The sequence below is a fragment of the Pangasianodon hypophthalmus genome, chromosome 14, assembly GCF_027358585.1.
Source record: "Pangasianodon hypophthalmus isolate fPanHyp1 chromosome 14, fPanHyp1.pri, whole genome shotgun sequence".
Lineage (NCBI taxonomy): Eukaryota > Metazoa > Chordata > Actinopteri > Siluriformes > Pangasiidae > Pangasianodon > Pangasianodon hypophthalmus.
Window position 1 is genome coordinate 17,532,555 of NC_069723.1, and position 26,861 is coordinate 17,559,415.

Here is a 26,861-nt window from a genome sequence, read left to right on the forward strand (position 1 = left end):
GGATCTTTTAGTTTAATCCTCCATAAAAAAAAAGCAGAAAGTGTTTATGACTTTGATTCATATCCTGACTTTTTATGTAGACCTATAAGATAAATCAGTAATCCACCAGAAGATACACTACATGTCCACAAGTTTATGGACACCTGATCCTTACAGCTGAATGTGGTTCTTGCACAAACTGTTGCCAAAAAGTTAGAAGCACACAGTTGTATAGAATGTCTTTGTATGCTGTAGGATTACAATTTCCCCTCACTGGAACTAAGAGGCCCAAACCTGTTCCAGCATGACAATGCTGCTGTGAATAATGCAACGTCCATGAAGACATGGTGTGGAAGAACTCGAGTGATCTGCACAGAGCTCTGACCCCAACCCCTCTGAACACCTTTGGGATGAATGGAATGTTCAACACGCACATATGAGTGTAATAGTCAGGAGTCCACACACCTTTGGCCATATAGTGTAAATTGTTGTGCTTTATTAGGTACACCTGAAAGAAAGAAACACCTAGCCTTAAATAAACTATTTTACAGCATGTCCCAAAGAATTTTATTCCTCTTATACCATATCAGTTTGCCAACAATAACAATATTTAATTTAATTTCGGGGCAGTCAATTAATTAAATTAGTTAATTTCAGTGGCCTAATGGTTAGAGTCTCGGCCTTGTAACCCGAAGGTGAACCTGAAGGTCGTAGGTTTGAGTCTCAGGTCCAGAATGGCTTGTAGGTAGGGGGAGTGAATGACCAGTGCTCTCTTCCACCCTCAATACCATGACTGAGGTGAGACCCTTGAGCAAGGCAAGAGTGCTGACAATAAAGATGCCTTTCATAATTCTGATCTGAAGAAAAAAAAAATAAATCAGGGTGTGGTGCCTGGCCTTAAAATTGTACATATTAGTGTGGTTGTAAATAACAGACAAAATTCATTTAAAGTCTTTGGGAAAAGCTCATTTGTATGTACTGCCCTGTGCACTATACAGTCCTTTTAACATATATTAGAAGTGTGTGGGTGAAAAAATGTTTGCTCTGCAGGTACATATTAGAACAAGCATTAATTTAAACCCTATGATTGGAATTGCAACCAGAACTACTGTCAGAGCTGTTAAAGTAGATTTATCAACACCTTGTGAACAACTGGACTCAATTCAACACTGTTGTTTTATAATTACATTTAATGGCCCAATTAGGTATCTACCACAGCCATATCACTGGAAACAGAACATCACTGATGATATATTATAATAATATTACGTGATATTATTTGGGTGGTGGACAATAGCAACAGATGGGCTAATGTCAGTAACGTATACATACAAAGTGGACATATGTACATGGTAGATGCACCCAGTGAAATGGCCACTTGATAACACTTCAGTGCTGTTGTCAGAAGTTATTACTGTCTTGATGGGCCTGTTTTTGGTTATTATACCAATGGCCTAAAGAGTTTTTCATTATAGATCATGCAATAGCTGTCTATTGTCCTGAAGCAGATAATGAAATAACAAAAAAATAAAACAATTAGTCCAACACCAGGGAAAAATTTGGTCCTGGGAGAAAAGGCTCGGGTAATGAAAGTTATAGATGTTTCAGGAGGAATTAGTTTGACGCAGGGTTGATTGCACACCTGTGGAGAGTGACAACAAGCCACTTTGTCACTCTGGACTGTAGCTCTGGACTATAAATAAGTTAACAGCTTTGGTAACTGTTCAGTGTGACTGTTTCACAGGTTCATAACCTCCTACATGGACAAGCACATGTGACCAGGAGAAATCCGTTCTACCTCTTTTGGTCTTCCATGATATGTGAAACCACCCAAGATTCCTGACAGAGCACAGATTTCGAGATCTATAACTTTCCGCTCCTGGGTGCTGGTTATGTAATTACTGGTACATTGCCTAAACTTAAGGACATCTTCCTGGGCAAATAAAACCATACGATGTAAATGGATCTGAAAGCAACTCATGCTATGACATCTGAAAGCATATTTAACTACCTGTAGGGGGTAGAGGAACATCGAGGTTGTAATAATATTGCCTAATTCATGTCTGCAATTCTGGTTTTATTTTTACTACCAAGTAGACTTGGTTAGGACAAGAATTTATTCCAGTCTCATAACATTGCAGCTCTATTATTGGAAATTCAGGTATATGGTTTTATAGAGACACAAGAAGGTAAGTTTAATCAATAAAAATGGCTTTCACAGCCATGGACAGTAAACAAACTCTGTGGTCCACTGAGACAGTCAAAACATGTTTCAAGGTTTCGATTTGGTTTTGGCCAGCATTCTGAGAAAGGAATGAAAGTAAATACATTGACATTATCACATCGTACTCTCAATATCGAGAGCGTCCCAAGAATAAACTGTACTGACTCTACTCACGAACTTGAACACTATGAACTGTCACGTAATGATTACTTGCTGGTCATATTATGGAAAACGTAGTTCAGATGCCTGACTGCAGAACTCATCAATCTTTTTTTTATTTGTAAGGATGCCAAGTACTGATGCGGGGAACTATATTTTGCCTGCCATCAACACTCTGACTACAAGCTACTAAAAACAGCATCCAGTGAGATCCCGGCAGCAAGGGGGCTTAGAATTTGCCCGAACGTGAGATTGGGTTTCATAATAGGCGCCAGTTAAGAGTTACACATCACTGAGGCTTCATTTGTGGATATTAGAGAGTCTGGTATGTCAGTCCTGTTTCTGGGATTAGAAGATTAGATTATGATCATCTCTGTAAATGAGGAAAGTGTGTACAACTGGTGTATGTCACTCATTTCTTATCACATTGCTCAGACTCATGTTCATTCTGTCATGTTTCATTCTTTCACTTTCAAAACAAGTCAAAATAATATGACATATGTTTATCACACTGTTTAAGAGATTAAAAAAAAAAATCAAGAAGCCTTCCAGAGGAAATAACGTGTAGGCAGTGTCTCTTTATGGTGTGCCAAGAGGAATGGTGAAGGAGAGATAATCAGCCACCTCGCCCCACTGTGCTCGGAAATGCTGGAAAACGGTGATCCACGTCGTGAGCACGGCCACCCACAGCAGTAACCCCAGCGCTGACCGTTTCACATCTGCACACAGAACATGTTAGTTACACACTCACACTTTACTCACAAACACGGAAACACGTTAACAAAACATCTCATCACATTAATTAAAGAACAGTATGGGATGCGAGTGTCTGTGATCATGTACCAAGCAAGTCACTTTTTAATCAAAGAGTGTAGTATTTAAATGTGGAATTAAGCTCATAAACTACACTTTATTAGCACTTCTATACAATTAATCACATTTTTATCATGAGCACTTCTTTTGCTTTCTCATATTTGACTGTGCTGGTGTCAACATAATTTTTTTTATTTACTTATTCAAGTATTTTTAATCAACTCTTAGTAATTCTGTTACTACAGAAACAACGTTTGCAACACAATCTTGTATCATAATAGATGTAGTTTATGAAGACTCAGCAGACAGGCTTGTGGCTCTGTGAATGTATCATCATCTCTAAGAAGTGGGAAGAGCTGCTTGATGTCTTACTCACAGATTTTGATCTGTGGTTGTTCTGTGTAGGCAGGTTTTACAAAAGCCTCTTTAAAAAACCACACAACGTTCACCAGCCAGAGGAAAGGGAGGAAGGCAAAGCCACCTAAATCAGACATAAATCAAAAAGAAAATAAAGATATGCCCAACTTATATTTTTCTATATTCTATTTATAATTATAAATATGTCTCTGTGATACAGTTCTGGAAGATTACACAAAAAATATAACATAATATTTGTTAAAACAGCAAACTAATTTTTTTGGCATGAAGGACTATTTCACCCACACACTTCTAATGTACATTAAAAGGACTGCATGGTGTACAGGTGCGGTATAAACACATGAGCTTTTACTAAACACTTTAATTGAACATTTTCTTTACTCATATCAGAATTAACCTTTTATGGAGTATTACAATTTGTGTTAATTTGCATTCAACAAATTCCATTTTTCGGATGGATTTCACTTTCAATTTTCTTTTCCCCACAAACTGATTCACAGGCCTTAAAGCCATTCTTTGACATAATGCTTTTCTTAATATGATGAATTGACCTAAATGGCATTTCATTTCATTAAACCATGACAGTATTTTTTTTTTATAATTTCGTAGAATAAAAACATTTTGACGAGCAGCTAAGTGAGATCCTGACTTTAAGACCTGTGAATCAGTTTGTGAAATCACACTATATGGCCAAAAGTATGTGGACACCTCACCATCACACCCATATGTGGCTCTTCCCCAAACTGTTGCTACAATGTTGGAAGCACACAATTGCTTTTAGAATGTCACTGGATGCTGTAGGATTAAGATTTCCTTTCACTGCAACTAAGAGGCCCAAACCTGTTCCAGCATGACAATACCCCTTTATAAAGCGGGGTTTATAAAGACAGGGTTTGACAAGGTTGGTGTGGAAGGACTTGAGTGTCCTGCACAGAGTCCTGACCTCAACCCCACTGAACATCTTTGGGATGAACTGGAACACCTGCACACCAGGTCTCCTCACACGACATCAGTGCCTGACCTCACTAATGCTCCTGTGGCTGAATGAACACACTTCCCCACAGCCACACTCAAAATCTAGAGGAAACCCTTCCCAGTAGAGTGGAGGTTATAATAACAGCAAAGAGGGGAATAAATCAGGAATGGGATGTTCAACAAGCACATATGGGTGTGATGGTCAGGGATCCACAAACTGTTGTGGATTAAGATGGTTAAGATGACGATTGTACACAAAGCACAAACAGGTGATAAATATAATGTCAGTACTCAATAAAATCCCAGAAAACTCTCAACTAAGGAAATGTTTGTACATGGACTGTATAATAGTATATTTTAGGGGAAAAAAAGATTTCCAGGTTTATGATTCAGTATAAAGATATTTTAAAACAGTAGTTGAACTCTGAAAATTAAAACAAACAAATAAATAAATAACATTCATTCAAGGCAGGTTGTTACAAAGACATACCCAAATAATATTTTCGGCAAAGATTCAGTTTCTCCTCGTTTGAAACGCGCTCCAAATTCATGATTTTCTGCAAAATATTATAAATATGAAATGGATCAGCCTCAGGAGGTAAAAGCATCTTACTGTTTCTCTGTACGACTGTAAGGTTGCTGCCACCTAGCGGCCAGCAGCAGTACTACACAAATACACTCACTACTCAAACAGTGCTTTAAAGCTAACATAGGCCTACAAATCAACTTTAATACATATATGCTCAAACTATCAAAAATATAACGGGGAAAAAAACAAGAATATCCACTTACACTTTGTATACTAGGCGTTGTTTAAAGAACTAACACGCCTGTTAATCTCTGTGCTCTAACTAGCGGCTGTGCGCTGCTTTTGTATCCAACACTACAGCGTAGGCAAATGAGAAAAGAACAGGCTAGCTAACGGTGGCTAGGAAGCCGCGCTAAAACTCCCTTTTCTACCTATTTACACTGCGGGGTGAAATCTAAACCTGTAGTGTCTGATTAACGAAAATAAATACCTCTGTTAGAAACACGAATCAGCAAGCAGTTGGTCACAAAACGCAAGTTTGAAGTCGAAAATGGCTTTGAGGCGAAGAAAGAACTAACATCCGCTTCCGCATCAAGCAGGTGATATGACGTCAGGAGCTGGTTTGAGTCTTGGGAAATGTAGTTCATAACACGAGGAGAGTTGTAGGACGTTCAGAGCCAGTATTTTGAACACTGACAGTTTTTTAGGGCTAGAGATGACCATCAAAGTGTCTCTAATTGTTATTTAGGTAGATATTAGATTTCCTATGATAGCTTTAGGACTGCAATTGCCAGGAACAGTTTTGTACTCAAGTCTCTGTCAGTGAACAGTTTGATCACTTCATGTGAAAACTGTAATGAATTTCCTGGTTACACAACTGCACTTTTTGTCCACATAGTACACAGTTATAGGAGGAAATTATTTATAATCACACTATCTGTTAGCACCCAGATAAGGATGGGTTCCCTTCTGAGTTTCTTTCATCTCATGGTTTCTTCCTCATGCACTCTCAGGGAGTTTTTCCTTGCCTCCGTGGCCTCTGGCTTGCTCATTAGGGATAAATTTATAAATTTTTAAGTTTAAAACCTATGATTTTAAAGTTAAAAATGTATAAAATAAAAATTCTGAATTTATATGTTTCTGTAAAGCTGCTTTGTGACAATGGCCATTGTTAAAAGAGGTATACAAATAAAACTGAATTGAATAGAATAGAATATGGCTGGTCACGGGAATTGAATGGCTTTAATACAAACCTCAATAAAGTGAAATCTAAAAATACACTGAAGTATTTTAGAGAATGTGCTGTTAATGTGATACGTCATGTTTCAACCCTACATTTAATAGGTTTAACTTTCTGTCAATAATAATAATAATAATAATAATAATAATAATAATAATAATAATAATAAAGGTTAAGACAATTAAATTAATTTATTACTTCTCTTGTTATTTGGAATATATATTTTTCATTTTATTACAGATTTAAGGACGCTATAATTTAAAAGAATAAAACTCATTAATGAAGAGAGAAAATATTGCTTCATTATATTGCTTTGTTTTTATTTTATAACATGTCTAAATGTTAATAATAAATCAAGAACCACTTCTGAAGATTTATGTCTTCTAAAATACACAAACATAAAATAAATAGAGTATTAATGCACTTGTTTAGCGTTATGTTTTTATTTTCGGCTGCGTCGACCCTCGCCTGTCTGCGCCTCCATTTCCCACAATGCCTTGCTGCCTCTCCCCCTCCCAATCAGGCGCTTTCCCTCTCCGCTGAACTCGGAGCTACTCTGTAAATCGGTGTTGTTGAAGCTAACGATGGCAGCGGCGGCGGGTTGCGGCTCAGTGGCCGCGGCTGCTGGCGGGGTGGTGGGCGGCGTGGCCGCGGCGCGGGGGCGCTTTCCCGGGCGGCCCTGGTCGTCGCGGAGCCGCCTGCGCTCGGAGAAGCGGTGGCAGCTCGGCCGCTCGGGCACGGAGCAGGACGACACTGGCGGCGGAGGCCCGAGGCCTGGCGGCTGCCTGGCGCTCGCGTGCGGAGAGGACCCGTCTCACCTGCGCCTGCTGGGGATCGAGGCGAGCTACAAGAGCCTGGGGGAGGCCGGCTACAGCTCGAGTGGAAGCGAAGAGGTTAGTAGCTTTAATCCTGGAAATGCAAATAATATTGGCTTTGCATCTGAAAGTGCACAGGATCCCGGGCCTGCTAACACGGAGTGCAAGTTTAGTTTGGAGAAGCTTGTTAGCATCATTGGAACAAAATGGACACAGAGCTGCAAGCTAAAAATGACTAGCTGCCTGCTTTCAGTTCCGTTGTGTGGATAAAATGGGCGCAGAACATGGAGTAAAGTTGGATTAGAAGTGAAGATGAGAGCTGTGCAGTGTTAGCTGTGTGTGATCGCTCGCTGCTTACAGGAACATAACCGCTACATTTTACACTGCGATTAGAAACAATGTTCCTGCGCTCACAACAGTGTGTGTGTGTGTGTGTTATCGCGGAGGGGGAGGGGGCGAGCTACTGTAGCATAGGAGCTAACGCCACAAGACCTGTGTGTGTGTGTGTGTGTGTGTGTGTGTGTGTGTGTGAGAGAGAGAGCGCGCGCGCGCACTGAGCTAGATCTGTCTGCTCTGTAGATTTGCAGGTTTACAAATTCGTCGTTGCATATCTAATGCATGGCCTGTTTTGACGAGGAAGTTGATGTGGGTTCAGTAGAAGCCGCTCGTGTGTGTGTGTGTGTGTGTGTGGTCTGAGTGAAGACTAAAAGGGGCACTGCTACAGTTCACTCTCTCACACACACACACACACACAGAGAGAGAGAGGGGTGGGTGATAAGGAGCTGAAAAGCAGCACTGCAGAACAATATCCATAATAAAACATAAACAACAGTTGAATTCTGCATCAGTATTAGGTGCAGTTTGCTATTTGCATTGCATCTCTAACTGTCTTGCTTTTCTAAAATGTCCAAGCCTTTATAATACTCCATATGTTTAACATATAGAGCGGTGTTTGCTCATTTAAATAGTGTTTTTTTGTTTGTTTGTTTGGTTTTTTTTACACTATTTGCTACTATATATGTATTCATTTAATAGGAGCTGTATATAGAGTACATAACTAGTCTAATATTTTAGTTCTATTTGGACCAGATTCGTTTTTCGCAGAGAGGTGGGTTCATGTCATTGTTTACCAGAGTATCTCTGGGAGTGTAGTCACATCCAAATCTGTCATTTTTACAGACTGTGCATTCATACGTCTGGAAAGATTCTGCTGTATATTACATTCTGTAAATGACCAGATGAAATGTCCTCAGGTTATATACGTATATACCGTTGGTAAAGATTGCATTATATCCTGTGGGGTCTAAAATCACTCCTGGAAGTGCTCTTTACTATCGTCTTATGCCGAAACCAGGTATCAGCGGAATTTAAAATGTAGAAGAATGAAATATAAACAGCATTTCAAAAGACTTGTCAAAGAAGCAATGCTTCTTGAAATTTTAAGCGTGTTAGAGTTCCTAGTACAAATACAGCGTACGTACATGTTATGATCATGTGACCTGCTAATGATCACAGGCAACTTATGTGGCCACAATCTCTAGATCAAAAGATGTTATTATAAAGGTCAAACCAGTCAGTTTGTATTAAAATAGGGTGTGTGCAGTACACGTAGATCTTTTTGTGTAATAACCATGTGTACATCTTGAAGACATTCCCATCTCTGTGATTTATCCAGAGATCACTTATCCTGTACAAATCAACCATAATCGTTCCAGGTGTCCTCCGCAAGCATTACTATTATACCATTAATATTGCTATTTGCATTATGTCCAGAAACCTTATCCGTAAGAATAGTGCTTGAGTTTTTGTCAAGCTGTTTCTGAGCTGTCAAAATGCTGCTGGTTACAGTACACACCTCTACTGAGTGTCAGTCTTATCTTGCAGCAGGTCTGGATGATTGATGTGAGGAATGGTAGAGATGACAGTTGTGGACTGGTGCTGATAAGTTTTTATGAAATCTTGTGTCATGGTTTTGACTTTTGTATTTATACATCAGTGTGATACAGCTCCTTGGCATGTGCGAACATGAGTCTTTCTTCTATTTTTGCAATCTGTACCAAGCTTTTCTAGCAGTTAAAAAAAACACTTTTTTTTTTTTTTTTAAATGAGGCCTAATTTATAAATTAAGGCAAAGATTGTGACCGATTGACTAAGGATTCACTGACACTACTTTTTTTCATTTTTAATACAATGGCAGTATCAGAGTTATGAGTATTGACCACTAGCTGATACTGAGCTATCATCTTAGTAACCAAGTTGACTTTGTCCATTAGTTAGAGTGAAACGTTGAAGATGGTTTAAGCAAAAAAGTATTTGGATGGGGGCGTGTGCATCTGGAAACGCACGTGTAAAAGTTTTGCATTTATTGGTCAGAAGAATGGGGATAGAAAAAGGTAAACAAACCATTTTCAAATGTGCAGAGAAATCAAAAAATTATCCTGGAATGGAGAACTCAGAGCTGGTGCTAAGCAAGTTACTGGACAATTATGCAAATAACTAGTTTAAAATAGTTTGTGTGTTGCATCCAGCATTTATTTTCTCTGTTTATTCATTGGTCTAAATTTTCAGAACACATCACCTTTCTGTAGCGCTACAGCTCTGCCCTGTGCCACAGTTTAGCATCTCAGATCTACAGAAAAAAATATTACCCACAACCTGAAAATAGACGGCGTGTTCAGGTCGCTTCCTGCGGCTGAATTGTGTTAGATTTTGCTTGGAACCACGTCACTCATATGTTCTCAGACCAGTTGTCCTCACCTATATAAATAAATTGCACCAAGGAGAAAAATACACCAGGGTTTGATTCAAATGAACTAAACACTGCATATGGGAAAACACCCTAAATTTGCTTTTAATCTGTGTCATGCATTAACAAACCAGAGTTTTCTACGTCATAGGCGTGTAAACCTCAAAATGATCTGCTGGATGAGAAAATGTCATTTCATATCCAGATCTCAAGATTCATTTCAGTTGTGGTCCACAGCTTCAAACGAGTATCAGCCATGAGTCTGATACTCAGTAGTGATTAGTTTTTGTGTTATACCACTGATGGAGGTGGTAACTTGAATTAAGCAGCCTCTTGAAGACATAGCTGTGATGCTACTGTTTACAGTGAGCAAAGTCGTACTGAACATCAGTCCTTTCTTGCCGCCGGGGTCAATGGCTGAAGTTAAGAGAGGTTGAGATGAGACTTTCAGGGTTGATGGTAATAATCAGTATTTTTATTATGTTCTTTGTCATGTCAGCATGTTACATTTTGTGCGTTTAGGCAGAAATGTGTGACAGGTTCTCTTTTTTTGTGCTGTGGCTCATACATAGCCAACAAGCATGTTTAATAATTCAGAGTGAGAGCTAATCCATTTATATTTACCTCATTTGGCTGATACTATTATCCAAAGTGACTTACAATTGAGACAGTATACAACTGAGCAGTTGAGGGTTAAGGGTCCTGCTCAAGGACCCAACCGAGGCAGCTTGGTGGTGCTGGGATTTGAACTTACGACTAGGGGTGTAACGATACGCGGTGACATGATGCATCGTGATGCAAAAATGTAACTGTACATCGTGAAAATGTACGATTCATACTGTGGAAATTAACATTCTATCAATCCAATTTGCACATCCCATTGATATTCCGCTGGTCACTTCTGCACTTGTGAAGCGACCGATAGCTCCAGAGCACAACAGCCGACATGCATTATAGGTTATACACAACCACGTTATAACAGTTAAAAAGAGCTCTTCAGTAGCGTTCAAACAACACCAGCCCCACGCTACTGGGATCTAAAGTGCCAGAGAAAGAGGCAGTGGAAGTCAGACATTTTACCTGACTTTGGAGCTCTATTTCCAGTTAAAATGATGCCTCAGGTGCTGCTACGGAGCTCATTATGTTTATTCAGTCAGTTTTTTGGGAGAATTTTGTGTTTATTTATCTGTTTGTTTGTTTATTCATTTATTTAGCTTTTTATTTTTAAGATGCTAAAACTGTAGGATATTTTGTTTACAGTGTTAAACATCTGTTCATAGCAGTTTTTGATTTGATGAGTTTTTTCAGTCCTAATTTTTCTTTCTTCATTAAAATTTTGTTCAAAATATTCTGTGAATTGAATCATGAATGAGGGATATCGGTATACCTCTACGTATGACCTTCTGATCAGTACCCTTCCTGTTTCATGATGCTCTGACTTGCAAACGTGTTAGAAGTTTAAGGCCAGACATTTTCCTACTTTCCTACTTCAGCCACAGAGATTCTTCTGATTGACAGAGATCCATCTGTTTTGCACAGTGTGTCAGCTTCTCTCTAACCTCCTGTCTGTAATGGTAAGGGAACAGTTGATATTTGGGTGGTGGCTCATTTCTCAGTACAGCAGTGACACTGACATGGTAGTTTATGTTGATCTAGTAGAAGTGTATCAGACACACCTCAGTTTTACTGCTAGGTTGTGAATAGTCGTAATAAAATATATACAGGCATGTCAGTCTGTCCTCCTACAAAGTACACCAACAAGGAAATGTGTTGTAAAAAGTGGCCAGTAAGTTAGTGTTTAAACACTGCTGTGCATAACACACTCGTACCACATGACATAACACATTATAATCTCAGTGCTGTGCTGAGAATGTTCCACTTGCCAAAGTGCTTTCTTAGTACTGATGGGAAGAGTTGAAGAAAGCTGAATAGCAACAAATGTGATATAGGCATACACAAAAAATGCACCTATATGATTGTTGATACCTGATGTACGTCACTTAGAATAGTTAATGACGATGTGTTAATTCTTTTAATGCAAACTAAAATGAATGCATAATGCTTGAGAAACAAATAATTACAACTCAACTCAAATAATTACAGTTAATAATACCAATGTCTGTCTGCTTTTGTTGTTGTGGATTGAAGGGATCTGAATTCAAAGGTTTTGAGGCTGAAAATGAAAGCAGCAGTGTTCCTGAACAGTCCAGACGAAATCGTCCCAAACGTAAGTGAAAGATTAGACATAGCCTGCAATGTTGCTGTGGTCACTTTGATTTGTCATTATAAATGTAAACCCTGTTAATAGGCATGCTATTCTTGCAGGGTGTTTGAGGGCCCTTAATGTCTTAATTTTTCTAAATTTATCATTGTTATTATTATTATTATTATTAACATGAACGTATATTAAATTACCCCAAAGCCTGAATATATCTGGTGTCACATTTTAGGCTGTTATTCATCCGGTAGTGTTTTTTTTTCTCTTTCTAACGTGTTTGGAAACCTTTGACATCACGGTATAAACACTGGATAATATGGATCACTTAGACTAGACTAAATAGAGGTTAACATTAATGTACATTTGACCAAAAATTGCTGGAGAGCCCTTTAACCCTTGCTTGTTAATACTGTGTGGCTGATGGTGTAGTTTTTGTATTTTTTGAGCTGTAGAATACATCTGAATAGACCTAAACTTTTACTTACACTTGAGCTATTTTTATATTTGGTAAGTAATCACCATAAATCTGGTCTTAAATTACATGTGATGTTTCATTACGTTTTAAGTTTCATATGTTACATTTAACCTAAGCATACCTGTACACACGTGGCTTTTGGGCATTGGTATGGCTAATGGAAAATCTAAAAAATTTTTTAAATAGCATGGCACTTAGCCCTAAAATGGTGAATAAATGATTGCAGTTACAATTAGCATTCACTGGTACATTTGCCATCATTTCATCCTCATTTAGAAGCTGTAATGATAGAAATTTCTCAATTTTTAATCTGTTTTTAATCTCCTAGGTAATCGGGCATCAACAAATTCATCAAAAAGGGTACGTCGGAGACCAGCTCCTGCAGCAGCCACAGCTGTGGAGAAGGGTCAGTCACCTCAGAATGATTCTGGATCTACACAGGAACTTCACAGCAAAGAGTCTTGTAATGCTGTTTTGATTGAAGATGCTGTTTCTGGCTCAGATAAGCTAACAAAACAAAGACAAAGAAGAGGCTCTGTGAAAAATGATGCGTCATCTGCTCCACGGATCACTGTCAAGTTAGTGACTAAGAGGAGAGTTAAGGTAGATGCATCACAGAAGTCTGAAACTAAGGAAAATCAATGTGCCATATTCTCGTCTGCGAAAGTGAAATTAAAGAGAGGTGCAAAAGCCCCAGAAAGTAGTTCTGTTGAGGTAAAGGAAGAGGTCATTACAAGAAGGCGAGGGAGGTCTGCATCTGTTCCTCAGAATGTGCCAGATGCAAAGGCTGATGACCAAAAAGTAGAGGAAAAGTTGAGGAAGTCAACCCGCAAGACTCGTTCAACATCATGTAGTGACACTGTAGAGCCAAATGCTGGTGAAAAGAAGGCAGAACCAACAGACAGTGTGTCAAAAGAAAGCACAGAAGTCAAAAAGCTTGTGATTCGGAGACGGCACAGATTAGACTCAAGTCACGTTGAGCAATCAGGAGACCACAAAGATGAGGCCACTTTGTCAGAGTCAATATTAGAGGTCTCAACAGTTGAGGAACCTAAACCACCTTCCAGGAAGAAAAAGAAAAAACGGAAGAAGAGGAATCGGAAAGACAAAGTCTCAGAAAGGGGTGATGAGAACTGTGATGCTTTGTCTCAGCAACTGAAAGGAGACTCAATAGAGAACAATTTTGTGGGAATCCCAGGCTTAAAATTGACACGAATACGAAACCCAAAAGCCAGGTCACGTAAGAAATGCAGTAAGTTTATTTGGACCCTAACACTGGTAAAGTGCAAAAGCAAAACTGTTAGTCCACCAACTCAAGAAAATCTAAACAAAGCACCAGAAAGCCTTAGCAAAGAGACAGAATGTCCCCCAAAATGTGCAAAAGAGCTAGATGTTTCAGCGGAGCCCACATCTAGGCCGGCTGACACTTCAGAGATTAACACTCTGCAGGAGCCAGAAAATAAAGAATTGTTAAGAACTGTTAATATTACCAAAAGCCCAGAAAATGCAGACATCACAGAGAAAGATGAGATCTCAAGAAAGGCTGAGGTGACCTCTGGAAAAAGTGAGGAGGAGATATCGAGAAGGGATAACGAGGAGGAGAGATTGAGAAAGGATAATGATGTGACCTCAAGAAAGAATGCAGAGACAAGGTCGAGACATGATGGTGAGGTGACCTTAAGAAAAGATGAGGAGGAGCCTCGGGTCTCCGTTACATCTGAGGTTATAAAGGAAATACACCCAGATGTGGCTGCAGAGACAGATCTAGAGCCAATGTGTAAAGATTTCATTCCTCCCCTACAGATAAAGGTTGTGTCCTCACCAGGAAAACACAACAGTTTAAAGCAGTCATTTTCAATCCAGCCAGCTGCAACTGCACCTAAACCAAAAGAGGTTTCTAAAGAAGCTGATCATCAGTCTCCAGCAGAAATAGAGAACCAGATAGAAACTACAACTCCTCCTCTGATGCCCAAGGCAAGGCACAGACTGAGTCTCAACTCCCCTCGAAAGAAGCGTGTAAGGCATAAACCTTGGACACCCTGCAAGAGGAAATGTAAGAGTACTCCTTCTGGGGATTACCCCAATTCTAAAATGACTGCTGAAACTGAGAGTTCTGTCACGGAGACGGAAGCCCCAGCCGCTAAGACGGAAGCCCCAGCCGCTGAGACGGAAGCTCCAGCCGCTGAAACTGAAATCAAGGTGGGGGACTTACCAGAATCACATGAACAACCTAAAGCAGGGAAGTGCTCTGGTCAGGCTGCTCTCTCGAACGCAAAAGGGTCTCTCCCAAGATGTGAAGCACCAATGTCTGAGGCAGCTGAACCTACAAGTGTCAGTTGTGCTGCACTTCCACCCCAAACTGCGACAGAAACGCAGCCAGAGATTAAGACTAAGGAGGTGCCATCAACTGAGACTGCTGAAGTCTTGGTTTTAGAGCCTCGAATGGCAGTCCCTGATCAAGCAGAGCCTCCTTATCATGCTCGGCAACCAATCAAGCAAGGCAAGAAAAGGCGAAGAGTTTTGATAGGTCAGAGGTTAAAAGCTCGCAGAAAGAGGTTGCCCCCAAGACAGTTAACAGAAGAAGGTGCTGATGTTTGCTCAGCAGTCATAGCTTCTGAGCCAGCACGGTCTAAGCTAGTTGGCATACTGAAAACAAAGTACAGAAAGAGGCATGTTTCATCAAGTCTTTCTTACACTCTTGAAGACAAAAAAAGGAGGACAAAGCTTTTAGCACAGCAAGTGGAACATGAGCTTGGTGCTCAAAGTAATGATCACAAAGAAAAAGCTTCTGCTGATGAAAAAATAGACCCTGATTCGGTTGAAGTCCAACCTGGTAAAACAAAATTTGTTAAAAACATTAAGCATTTTATAATGCCAGTTGTCAGTGCTCGGTCCTCACGGGTGATCAAAACGCCAAAAAGATTTATGGACGATGCTGACATGTCAGATCTGCCACGGAGAAATGCACAGAAGAAAGGACACCAGTTAGGATTGAATCCAAAATCAAAGAAACGAGATGGTGGTGATGAGAAAGATGAGCCCTCCTCTCTTCCGTCACAGGATGAGGAAGATCTTCTGTCGGAACTGCCTGAAGCTCAGTTAGATCTTGACTTGTCATCTGCTGAAGAATCTAAGCTTGAGCCAGTAAATGACTTGGAAAACCTAGGTGAAGATAAGTTCTCTGGCAAGAGAAGATCACTACTCCGTGACCCAGGTTTTAATTGGCAAGTCCTGGAGCCTGCAGGTGCAGAGATCTACAACTTTGACCAAGATATCGAAAAGGAGTATGAGGCCTTGTTGTCTGCAGAAGATCTCCCGTTTGATTCAATAACTGATCCACCTCAGAAAAAGAAGCAGAGCATGAAATTCAAGAAGCCACCATCACACCTAAAGCTCTATAAGAAACTCAAGGATGAGCTAAACTTTGGTCCCACCAAGAAAAAGCTAAAAAAGCCTCCATCGGTTGAAACAGGGAAAGCCGTTTTACCCCCTGCTGAGGCACAAAAGGTGGATTTGGAGAACGAAACAAATTTAATTCAGTCTCTTTCTGATATTAAGGCAGAAAAGGCTAAACTGAAGATTGAGGATCTTGACACGCCAGGGGTTGTCCGTAAAGTGTCCATCTGTGTGCGTACTCTCAGCAGCAAGTTGTTGGCACAACAGCAAGAAGAGCAGGTGGATGATATGCCAGATGAATTCTCCATCCATACAGACATTTCACTTCCCAAGAAATCCATGGGTAAGGCTTGTGTATATTTGATATTGTTTTTTTTAGTCAGTGGCACTTCAGCAAAGTTGCGTCGGAAGGAGCATAGACCAAACAAATCTATAGTAATTTGTAAATAACTTATAGACCTATGGTCTTTTTATTATTAGACCTAGAGAACATGTTTCAAGCTGAATCAAGAGATCAAAAGTCAGAACAAGGCTTTGATCAAAAGAGAAAGGACGTCATTGAGTCAAAGGAGAAAAGTGTCGTCCAACGTCCTCACCTTTCCGGTGCCAACAAGCGCATGTTCAACCTCCTCAAGAAAGCCAAGGTTCAGCTCATCAAGATTGATCAGCAGAAACAACTCAAGTCATCAGGGGTAGGAATGAAACTTCTTTTTTGTTTTTAAATGTTTTTCTACCGCTAGATGTTAGTGGACACAGAGAATTATATATTTTTGAACTCCATTTAGTCTCCCCTATTTTTTAATCACTGCCAGTTCCTACCCACTAGCCAGTTTTCCCCATTACATGAGAGTTTTTATCAACCAGGGAGGGTGAAAGCTGAAAGGTGCTTCGTCTGAGACACATGAAGCCATCCACTGTATCTTTTTGAACTGCCGCTCCTGCTATGTGGCAGGGGAGGAATGCTCTATCTGTCCTCTTTGGCATACCTGAGCTCACAGACAGCTAAAACTGACTAGTGTCACTTTGATTGGCAGGGGAGAGAGTAACACCATCCCTCCCACTCCTGGATGGCTGTGGCATACAAGGGATTCAAACTCGTACTCTCCCAACAGTAGATTGAATGCTTTTGTGTTACGCCACTTAGGAGAAGAATTATGTTATTTAAAAACTATTTTATGTTAATTCTCAGAGCAACGTCTGTAATAAAGTATTTTCATGTCTCCTCTGTTATCAAGATGGCTATGAATTCACATGTAAAAAGCAAGATTCTAGCAGGTTTTCTTTCTGGTTGATATTTGTCACACATAGTGATATAACCACAGTATTGATTCATCAGTTTTGTTTTTTGTTTTGTTTTTTGTTTTTTTTTTAAAGAAAACTGCGAACATGATAGCAAATGAGAATAAAAAGTGAGGCTTTAAACCAGCCTGTAAAATCATCAAAAAAGTCGTGGTTTTGTGCATTTATTTTGTCAGGGATGGCAGAAAAAGCTGATACTGTTGATCCAAATAAAATCCATCGAAAATAATTGAAGCAATTTAAAGCCTTTTATAATATTTAATAATATTTATTATAAAACATTTTTTTATAGTTTAATTTTTTTAAATTATACAGTTTCTTTATAATTCTTTTTTAGAGTTCTTATATTGATTATTATGGTTGTCTCAAAGTTCCATCAAATAGTTTGAAACTATAGACACAAGATGTTTTTTTGTTTACTATAGTCTTAAATCTTGTTTATACTTTGACTTTACAGCTCCTGTCAGAAGGTCGGATCACAGCTGGGAAGCGGCAGATCAGAAAACCGATGATGCAACCTAAGGATTCCTGTCCTGACAAGACTGTTGCTTCTCCGGAGCAGGTAATTCTGCAGTCCTCATGTTGCAGAACAGTGATTGAAGCTGTGATCTTCTAATATCTAGTTATAGTACTTAACCTCACATCCCTGTTTCTCTGCTTGGCCTTGCTTTTTCCATCAGGAGCCGGCCAGAGGAGGTCCGCGCATCAAGCATGTTTGCCGAGCAGCAGCTGTGGTTCTGGGGCAGCCTCGCGCCGTCATCCCGGATGATATCCCCAGACTCAGTGCTCTTCCACTGCATGAAAGATCAGGCATTTCACCATCACCTGCTGCTAAAGGTAACAGCACAGTCAAAATGGGGATAAATAAATAAATAAAAATATGGCAGTTCACCATATATTTAACGAACACATCTCGGCTGTTGATATGTTTATTTACAAATGTTTTGCGCAATGTTGTATTTACAATTATTTATCACAATTATTCATCAAATTTAGGAAAAAGGAAATATTTTAGGAAATTCAGGAAAGTTTTATTGTGCTTTGTTGTTATGCAGGGGAGAGCACTTTTGCTCACATTGTACATTAGAAACCTATTTTCTTTTAAATGTATAAATCTTTGAATTAAAACAAGACTGCTTCACAGTCACATTCATTAAGTGAATATTTGAAATGATGCTTACGATCAAAATTTGGCACTATAGTGTACACAAAACCCATGTAATTAAAATATAAATGGTGAGCCTGTTATTTAATGTGCTAGAGTCTATAAAAAAGCTGTTTTTAACATTGGTCTACTTTAGCTAAGCTCACCATTAATGCTGTTGATTAGAATTAATGTATTGAGAAAGACCTAAAGTCATGTTCACTGTTATAACAGCGTTGTAACAGCTATTGTTCTTTTGTAGTGGTGGTTCTAAAAACTGATCGATTTATTTTCAAAGGATTAGGATCTGTCTGTTCTGTTCTGATAGGTAATTATGTACTGTGCTACATTTACAGATGTGGAGTCACATTCTGACCCAGACAGTCCTATAATGCAAGAGCAGAGGATGCCCAAGTTTCGCAAAGCCCGTGCCCACGCGCGTCGATGTGGCCAGTGTAAAGGCTGTCTCCATGAAGAGGACTGTGGCAAGTGCATTAACTGCCTGGACAAGCCGAAATTTGGTGGCCCTAACACCAAAAGACAATGCTGTGTGTAAGTGCCTACTGCAGTCAACTGCAGTCTTCATTTAGTTTAATATTCTAATATGCAGCAATAAATAAATACATTGTCAGTGAAAAGCCCATATATGAGTCATATCATACTGTGACACTAAACTGTACAGATCTCTTATATATTTTAAATGCAAAATTAAAAAATATATATATTTTCTGCATTATTAAACTGCTTATATGTCTGTCTGTTTTAAAGGTTTAAGAGGTGTGATGAGGTTGAAGAAAGGAAGGCCATGAGACTATGTGGCAAGCTCTATAAAGGTAAACAGTCTTTAGTCCTTGTGCAATTTAGTAATTGCATTCAAATTCTCAAGAGTGTTCATGGGTCATTTACTTGTCTGATCTTCCATTTAATTAATTAAAAGCCTTATGTATTACACTGTGTTAAATTTGAATTTACATGGTCTTAGATTTTCTTTCTGTGATTGAATCTGGTTTGGAAGCATTTCAGCATCATCATACACACTATCTATTGAGTTTTTCTTGCTCTGGGAACTGTAAATTCAACCAAAAGTCACTAGAGGACAGTAAATACTCTCAGTAATTAAATCCTTTGTCCTGCAACAACTTCAAGGTTGATATTTTCAGCTCTTAGCCTCCCCATAGTGCTAACTCTCTCTCTCTCGCTTGCTCTCTCTCTCTCTCTCTCTCTCTCTCTCTCTCTCTCTCTCTCTCTCTCTGTGCTGTGTGTCTGTGTTTGTAGGGCAAATGAAGAGGCGTCGCTCATTAGTCAGTGCTGGTCACTCAAGTAATGAGGAGTGTGAAGGGACAGAGGCAGCCTCTGTAGGAGGAGACAGTCAGAGCCCATCATTACGAAAGCAACCCAAGCGCACCGTTAAACCGCGCTACTACTGCGATCTGCTGGATTATGACTCTGACTTCGACCCGGACATGAACAGGACACCACACTCGACCTCACCAGCCCGGAGGAGAGCACCTGGTCCGCGCAACAATGGTAAAAACAAGGACACATGAAAGAAGAGTTGCTCATTTCAAAGCCATATTTGTGTCCATGCGTTTTTACGTTTATGGTTGAGAGTACGCGGTACGTGATTCTTTTGATGTGTTGTTTTATTGGTCTTTGGTCGATGGTTAGATTAATGGTTGCCGGTTGTGGTGGAGCTTCAGTGTGTCTGATCACCTGATCAGCCTTGGTGAGCTCACTGCTTTCGTCGATGGCAGGGAAGGTTGACTCTCTGTTTCTGCCGTTTGATGTTCTTGTTTCGGTAGTACCAGTGTTGCGATGCACCCATTCTTGTTTTTTTGTGGAGCTTGTGTGGCTCTGGGCATCAATTGCACATCCATTGCACAGTGTTCTGCGCGACGCTGTCTTCTGACGTGTCAGTGCGAACTGTGTGAGCCTTGGCAGTGGCTCTGTGTCCAGCTGTCCCTCTGTGGTTTGTTCTCAGCAGCAGCTTTTGAAGGACTGTCTGACCTGTCTCTTTTTGTGCGTTTTGTTTATTATTGTTCTTGTGTGTGACTGTTTTCTATTTTTTTCCCCTCTAATTGTAAAGTGACTATGGGTATGAGTAAACTGCTATATAAATCAACATTATTATTACTATTATTATTATTATTTTACATCATAAAAGTGTCTGAACTGTTTTTGTGTGTGTGTGAATTACTCACAGACTATGTGTCTTTGGACGACTTCTTTGGAGATGGCCTCGACGAGGGAATACGACATCGCAGACCTGGATTTAACAGAGTTCCACCCATCAGACGGAAACCTGAAAAGGTAGCAAATCAGCATTGGAAGTCTTCAGTCTACAGTAGGATGCAAAAGTCTGAGTCCAACACAGATTGTCCTGTTCTTGATAACTTTAGCAAGTACATACTCATGAGACTCATTAAACCGAAACTTAGTCGCCTCGTGCTCATTATTGCACATTAAGCGTAGTGCCAGAGGCTGCGAGACATCGAAAACTGTTCAAAATAAAATAGTGTGTTGTGTTAATAAGGTGCGTCTGAACAAAATCCTTTTCACAGTCTCTGTTTAAATGCTGTTGGCAGAGGAGATGAGAACATGCTGTGAATAGCAAAGTTGATTTTATATTAGATGTGATAAGAAGTCATTGTTTCAGGAAACTCTGATCATTTTATGAAACTAAGTCAAACTCTTGATAAAGCCTTCTCACTATGTAGACATAGTAAGTTTTATAATTTTATACTTATCTAGCAGAACTGGACTTTCACAAATGTAATTCCTGCTTTTCATAATAATTTGTGTGCACAGTTGCTGTTTCCAAAGAGATTTTCAGATCTATTTGCATAAACACCAGCCTGTATTTTGCATTTTTAAGTAGGAATGCCCCCAATTTTAAGGCACGCAGAAAAAATGGACAATACATTAAATTTTGTTTACATCAAAGGCACAATCCTCTGTAAACCTTCTTAGTACATCAGCTTACACAGTTTTTGCAGGCATTAGGAAGTTTGCACGTGATTTAGTAGATCAGGGGCTTAGTGTCCGCAGTTGTTTCCGTAAAAACAATGAAGTTGGTCAAGCAGACCATGCCTGTAAACCTGGAATTAATTCTCAGTGTGGTTGTTTTAATTAAATCATATTATAATCTAGTAATCGAGTAGCAACAGACACTGAATAAAACTAGGACATGGCCTGATTTTAAGATAATTCATTTACATGGTCTTTGCAATAGTTAATGTGTTTATTGTTCAGTAACCTCTGAACATTTTATATTTCGGTGTCTTGTCTAAGAGGATACACATTGTTTGAAAATGATGTAACATACAGATCAAGGGGTCACTTTTGTAACTCTTCTGGTTTCCTAGAGTCCTCAGGAGCAAACACCACCCAGTGTCCTGGCAGCGCTGGCTAATGGTTTTGCTGAGAGAGTAAACGAACCCTCTGAACCCACATACAAGATCTGTGTCGACTTTAAGGTAGGATGGAAAATGTTAGCGCAGGCTAATTATGAATTTTACAGCTGGTATATGTGTGCGTTCGTAAATAGCGGTCAAAAGGTAAGCAGATAATTATTCTAAAATATGCATCATCTGTGCCCTGCGATAGACTGGAGTCCCATCCAGGCTCCGGATCCACCACAACCCTGACCAGGGTAAAGCGGTTACTGAAGATAAATGAATGAATGATACATGATCTAAAGTGTAACTGCCACTATTTTGTTGTTATTGAATATACTTGAGGTTAGCATGTTTAACTGAAACAGTGTGTAGCTAGACAGCTATGTGTGTACTGTGTGTGCTTGTGTGTGTGTAATTGTAATGCTGTTATTAAAACAAGAGATGGCGCTTGTTCAGCTTACCAGTACACTACACTTTGTCTAAATTGAACACAGTGCCTTCATTAAACTACAAATTTTGTAGCTATTAGTAAAAGTATTTATGTACAGGAATCTGCAACAAAGCCTGAATAAAATCACTCAGTTATATGTGATTTCCCATTCTCTGTATAGGAAGAACTATTAAAAATGTGCTTTAAAAAGCATTGAATAATCATAACCTAGTTAGTTTAATTACTGATTGCCATTGTTTGGTGTTTTTTTTTTTTTTTTTTACCCCAATCATTTGAAGGCAAAAGGAAAGAACAGAGAAAATTAATATATTTAATCTTTTTCTCTAGTAACCTGATTGTGTCTGAAAGGTTATCTTAAGTGCTTGCATAATTTACTGTTTTCATTTTTCTTTTGTGTTTGTCTGAATTTAATGTGGTGGGTCTTCTCAGGCCTATACCTTGGGGATTCCTTGCAGATAAATATGTTGCATACCTGTCTGTGTTTTCCTCTACAGGAGGACTGCAGTTTGCAGAGTGTGTGGTCGACCGGTGGTTTGAGCATCCTCACCTCTGTGCCTCTCATGCCTCCATCTGTGTGCCTGCTGTGTGCCAGCAAAGGACAACATGAAGTATGGACTGAGATTATAGATAATCCACAGTTGCACATATTGTGTGTTTTTTTTTTTGTTTGTTTGTTTGTTTTTGTTTTTCTTTTAAAAAGTTTCAATCAGTAGATAAGGTTGATATTTTTATCATTTCTACAAATGTATAGAACTGCTGTATTTCACACTGTGTTTGTGTGTATGTCTGTGTGTGTTTGTATTTTTGGCAGACATATTTTAAAGTTATTATATTACATATTAAGTTGTACAGAAATGAAAACATTGCCAACGATACCAAGGATGATTTAGCTGTTCTGGTGGTTAAACCTTTATTCCTCACCTCATGTTTATTTACTCCAGATGTTGTTCTGTCAAGTGTGTTGCGAACCTTTTCATCACTTCTGCTTGGAGCCGTCAGAGAGGCCGGTTGACGACAATAAGGAGAACTGGTGCTGTCGCCGCTGCAAGTTCTGCCGTGTGTGCGGTCGCAAGAACAGACATTCCAAAGTTGGTTGAACTTTCACTTTTTTAAATATTATGTAATCTAAGTACATTTTACCATTAGGTTTATATTGAAAGTGAAATCTAATGAGATACATTTTGGTTATAATTTTTTGAACTGTACTCATTTTCATGTTCCTGCCATCTGCAATGAGTTTGATAAATGTTATGAATAACAGTGTGTGTGTGTAATTTTTTATTTAAAAAAAAAAAAAAACTTGGCTTATGTATTCTTTCTCCACATAGCCTCTGCTTGAGTGTGAACGATGCCAGAACTGCTATCATCCTGCCTGTCTAGGACCGAACTATCCCAAACCCAACAAGCGCAAGAGGCCATGGGTGAGTAAACTTAAAGTTTTTTTTTTGCTCTGCTCTCGCATCAGTGGTGGCAATTTACAGGGCCCAGCATATAACAATGAGCTTTTATAATTCAGAAATTTTGTGTATTTTCATTGCACCCCTAATTTTATGCTTTCCATGGTTAGAATGCTGTAACACACTCTGGTTACATCGGAGAGGATTCAAATTATAACCCCTTTAAAAAGTTCAAAAACATAGTAGCATATTAGGGCTGTGTAGGATTGATCAGATACATAATTTTTTTTTTTTTTTTTTTTTAAATCTGATTTGCGTGTCTCTAAATCAATGTTTCACATGGGAAATATTAAAGAAAGCATTGGACTTTTTCTAGCCACTAAGGGCCTCTGTCCCAGTGAAAAGTCAAAGATAGGATTAATTTACTATGTTTGTCATGGTTCATACTGTTTGTGTGTTTTTACAGGTGTGTATGACGTGCATCAGGTGTAAGAGCTGTGGCGTGACTCCAGGGAAGAGCTGGGACACAGAGTGGAACCATGATAAGGGCTTCTGTCCTGACTGCACTCGGCTGTATGATCAAGGTGAGAGCACTAAACATATTGCAGATAATTATTTTACTGCCATAAAAACATGCCAAGTGTAGAGTATAGTGTCATTGTTCATTGTTTTTTGTATTAAGTAGATTAGGTCTAGAGACTTTTTTTTTTTTTTTTGAAGAGGAGTTCTCAGAAGCTTTATAGATGCTGGCCCAGGAATGGCAATGGGTCATGGCAAAGCCTGCTGGGAGATATTTATTAAAAATAAAACAGATTTTCAACTAGATTTTGCATATAGCACGTTTCCCTTTATTCATAAACCGTTTGCACTTGGCAACAAACTTTTACATACTATTACATATCTGTCCTTTAGCCAAGTGTATGTTAATCTGCTAGCCAGTGGATATGTACACATCATTTATATAATTTACTTCAATTTTATAATGAGCTAAGTTACACCTAATAACTTGTTAGGTTTATTTATAGTTCTGACTTCAGTTGTTTATGCAAGCATTACTGACATTAACGGATTAACGGGTGATGACTAAATGATAATGCCAGCAACTAGTAGCTTCAGCCGATTTCTAACCAGCTTCCTGGGGTTTTTTTTTTGTGGCTGAAATGACTTAACACGTACATATTTCTGGCAAGACCTCTTTCTTTTTCCCTCAAGTCATCATCACTGCGGCTTATACACCTCCAAAGCCATGGTAGTACATCATCACTCATCACTCGATGCTAGTTAGGGGACATAAGATCATAGTAAATTGTATGCAGTCGCACAAGCCTAGTAAGCACTGTAAACAGTAAGAAATGTTGCTGCTTTGGTAATTTTTTTTTTCCTCCATTTATGAATTTGTTCACCCTTTTTATACTACACAAGTAATCTAGAGCATGAACTGATTCTGGTTCATTGTATTAAGTGAAGAATGTATGAGCACAAAGCTTCACCATCCCATCTTTCCTCTTTACTGATAAATACAAGGCAAGCCAGAATGTCTGATTGCTTTCTTGCTTGCTGTTCTAGGTAACTACTGTACAATGTGCTTCAAGTGCTATGAGGACAATGACTATGAGAGCCAGATGATGCAGTGCTCGATATGTAACCACTGGGTCCATGCCAAGTGCGAGGGATTGACTGGTAAGTCTGACGTCTGAAAGCCACATCATGTTGAAACACTATGACTCATCTTATATCTCACGTCCTCTCGTGTAATACAGTTGTAGAATTGTTTCCAATTGCAGTCCTGTAATTATGTCCAGCGCTTTCCAAACTAAGTGTCTGAGACACCAGATAGTCCACCAGTTTTTTTTTTCCCTTTCTAAGCATCTACCGCTCTTCTTATCAACTTGTGTAAGGCACATTAATAGGTGAAAGAGAGAGTAGTAATGTGGGCATCTGGGATCCCGAGAACATGTACACTGAAAAGACTGCAAAAAAGAAAATTATATTTTTGTGCCTCAGTTAAATTGTAAATCACAATTGTGCATGATAATTAATAGTCTGGTGATTACCTAATAATTATAACCTACTTACATTATCATCAAACTGATAGTGAAGCAAAAGAATAATAAACGTCTTTATCTTTTTTGACCACACTTTCCTGTTTGCTAGGACCCACTTTGCAGTTGAACCTATTATTGTTGCGCTTCATCCAGCTCCACAGCTTTTAGACAGAGCATGTTCTTCATTAGGAATTACTATTTTTCATCCTTTTCCCTAAATATGGCTAGAATGAAACTTAATTCTGAGAATGTTCTACAGGTAATGATAATGAAATATGTTTTTTACTCAAGAAGAGATGTTCTCATACTTGACCTCTGTTCTCCCTTGTCCTTCCAGATGACCTGTATGAGATCCTGTCGAGTTTGCCAGAGAGTGTTGTGTACTCATGCCAGCCTTGCATTCGAGCTCAAGCCGGTGTAGTTCAGGAGAGTGAGGAGGGAGGAGGATGGAGGGAGCTCCTGCTGCTGGAGCTCAGAGCCGGAGTGGAGAAGGTGCTCGCCTGCCTGCTGAGCTCTACTCTCACTCAGCACCTGGTCACTTGCAGCGAGGTGAGGCTCACATTGCACTTTCGACCAGATTACTCCTAAAACCCTTGTGTACATGGTACTATAAATTTGCTCATTCAACTCATCTCCTGCTTGTTCTCATAGTGTACAGCTCTGGATGACATTGCTGATGAAGGTGATGGAGATGATGTTCTTCCTGTGTGTGATTTGCGTGCTGTAGGGAAAAAGTTCGACAAAGGTCTTTATACAACACTGGTGAGTAATTAGTAAAATTTCACCTCATATTTGCATATTTTCAGTGTATCATGTGTTTCAGATGTATCCTGTGTTCAGTAAAATAATTCACTGGAAGCATGTCTTGTGTGTAGACAGTTGATAAAATTCCTGTTCATGTCACTGTACAGAAATCTTTCCATGAGGATGTGGTGAGAGTGATTCGCAGAAGGCTAGAGGAAGAGGAAACCTTACCAGAGGACCAAAAGCCAACTGCTCTGGCTCGCTCATACTATCTAAAGGTCAGATTCAGTCCTTATACTGTTTCCAGCTGTTTAAAAGGTATGATGTTACTGTCCCCAAAATAATTCATCCAGCTGCATTTACTCAGCATTTAATAAAACTAAGGTTTGAATGTTAAGAATTATGTGGTGGTGTTTAGGTGGTCTCTTTTTTTTTC

General features: G+C 39.2%; 2 protein-coding genes across 2 annotated transcripts in view; one reads left to right on the top strand and one right to left on the bottom strand.

Annotated features, from left to right (window-relative positions):
* Window positions 1-2,035: 2,035 nt before the first annotated feature.
* psenen (presenilin enhancer, gamma-secretase subunit) lies at window positions 2,036-5,664 on the bottom strand. The gene is given in 5 exon segments (XM_053239728.1): window positions 2,036-3,081; window positions 3,552-3,656; window positions 5,019-5,084; window positions 5,548-5,619; window positions 5,622-5,664. Coding segments are annotated over 5 exon segments (411 nt in total). The 5' UTR covers window positions 5,650-5,664; the 3' UTR covers window positions 2,036-2,941.
* A 1,155-nt stretch (window positions 5,665-6,819) lies between these two features.
* Window positions 6,820-26,861, top strand: part of kmt2bb (lysine (K)-specific methyltransferase 2Bb) — a 37,760-nt gene continuing 17,718 nt past the window's right edge. Inside the window, exons 1-19 of the mRNA XM_026934873.3 lie at window positions 6,820-7,190; window positions 12,007-12,085; window positions 12,880-16,290; window positions 16,428-16,639; window positions 17,704-17,808; window positions 17,927-18,083; window positions 18,747-18,942; window positions 19,159-19,223; window positions 19,666-19,917; window positions 20,594-20,700; window positions 21,756-21,866; window positions 22,734-22,847; window positions 23,181-23,327; window positions 23,568-23,660; window positions 24,103-24,220; window positions 25,203-25,316; window positions 26,019-26,230; window positions 26,333-26,443; window positions 26,593-26,703. Of these exons, the coding sequence (XP_026790674.3) occupies window positions 6,882-7,190; window positions 12,007-12,085; window positions 12,880-16,290; window positions 16,428-16,639; window positions 17,704-17,808; window positions 17,927-18,083; window positions 18,747-18,942; window positions 19,159-19,223; window positions 19,666-19,917; window positions 20,594-20,700; window positions 21,756-21,866; window positions 22,734-22,847; window positions 23,181-23,327; window positions 23,568-23,660; window positions 24,103-24,220; window positions 25,203-25,316; window positions 26,019-26,230; window positions 26,333-26,443; window positions 26,593-26,703 (6,024 nt within the window). The 5' untranslated portion in view covers window positions 6,820-6,881. The remainder of the gene's footprint in view (window positions 7,191-12,006; window positions 12,086-12,879; window positions 16,291-16,427; window positions 16,640-17,703; window positions 17,809-17,926; window positions 18,084-18,746; window positions 18,943-19,158; window positions 19,224-19,665; window positions 19,918-20,593; window positions 20,701-21,755; window positions 21,867-22,733; window positions 22,848-23,180; window positions 23,328-23,567; window positions 23,661-24,102; window positions 24,221-25,202; window positions 25,317-26,018; window positions 26,231-26,332; window positions 26,444-26,592; window positions 26,704-26,861) is intronic.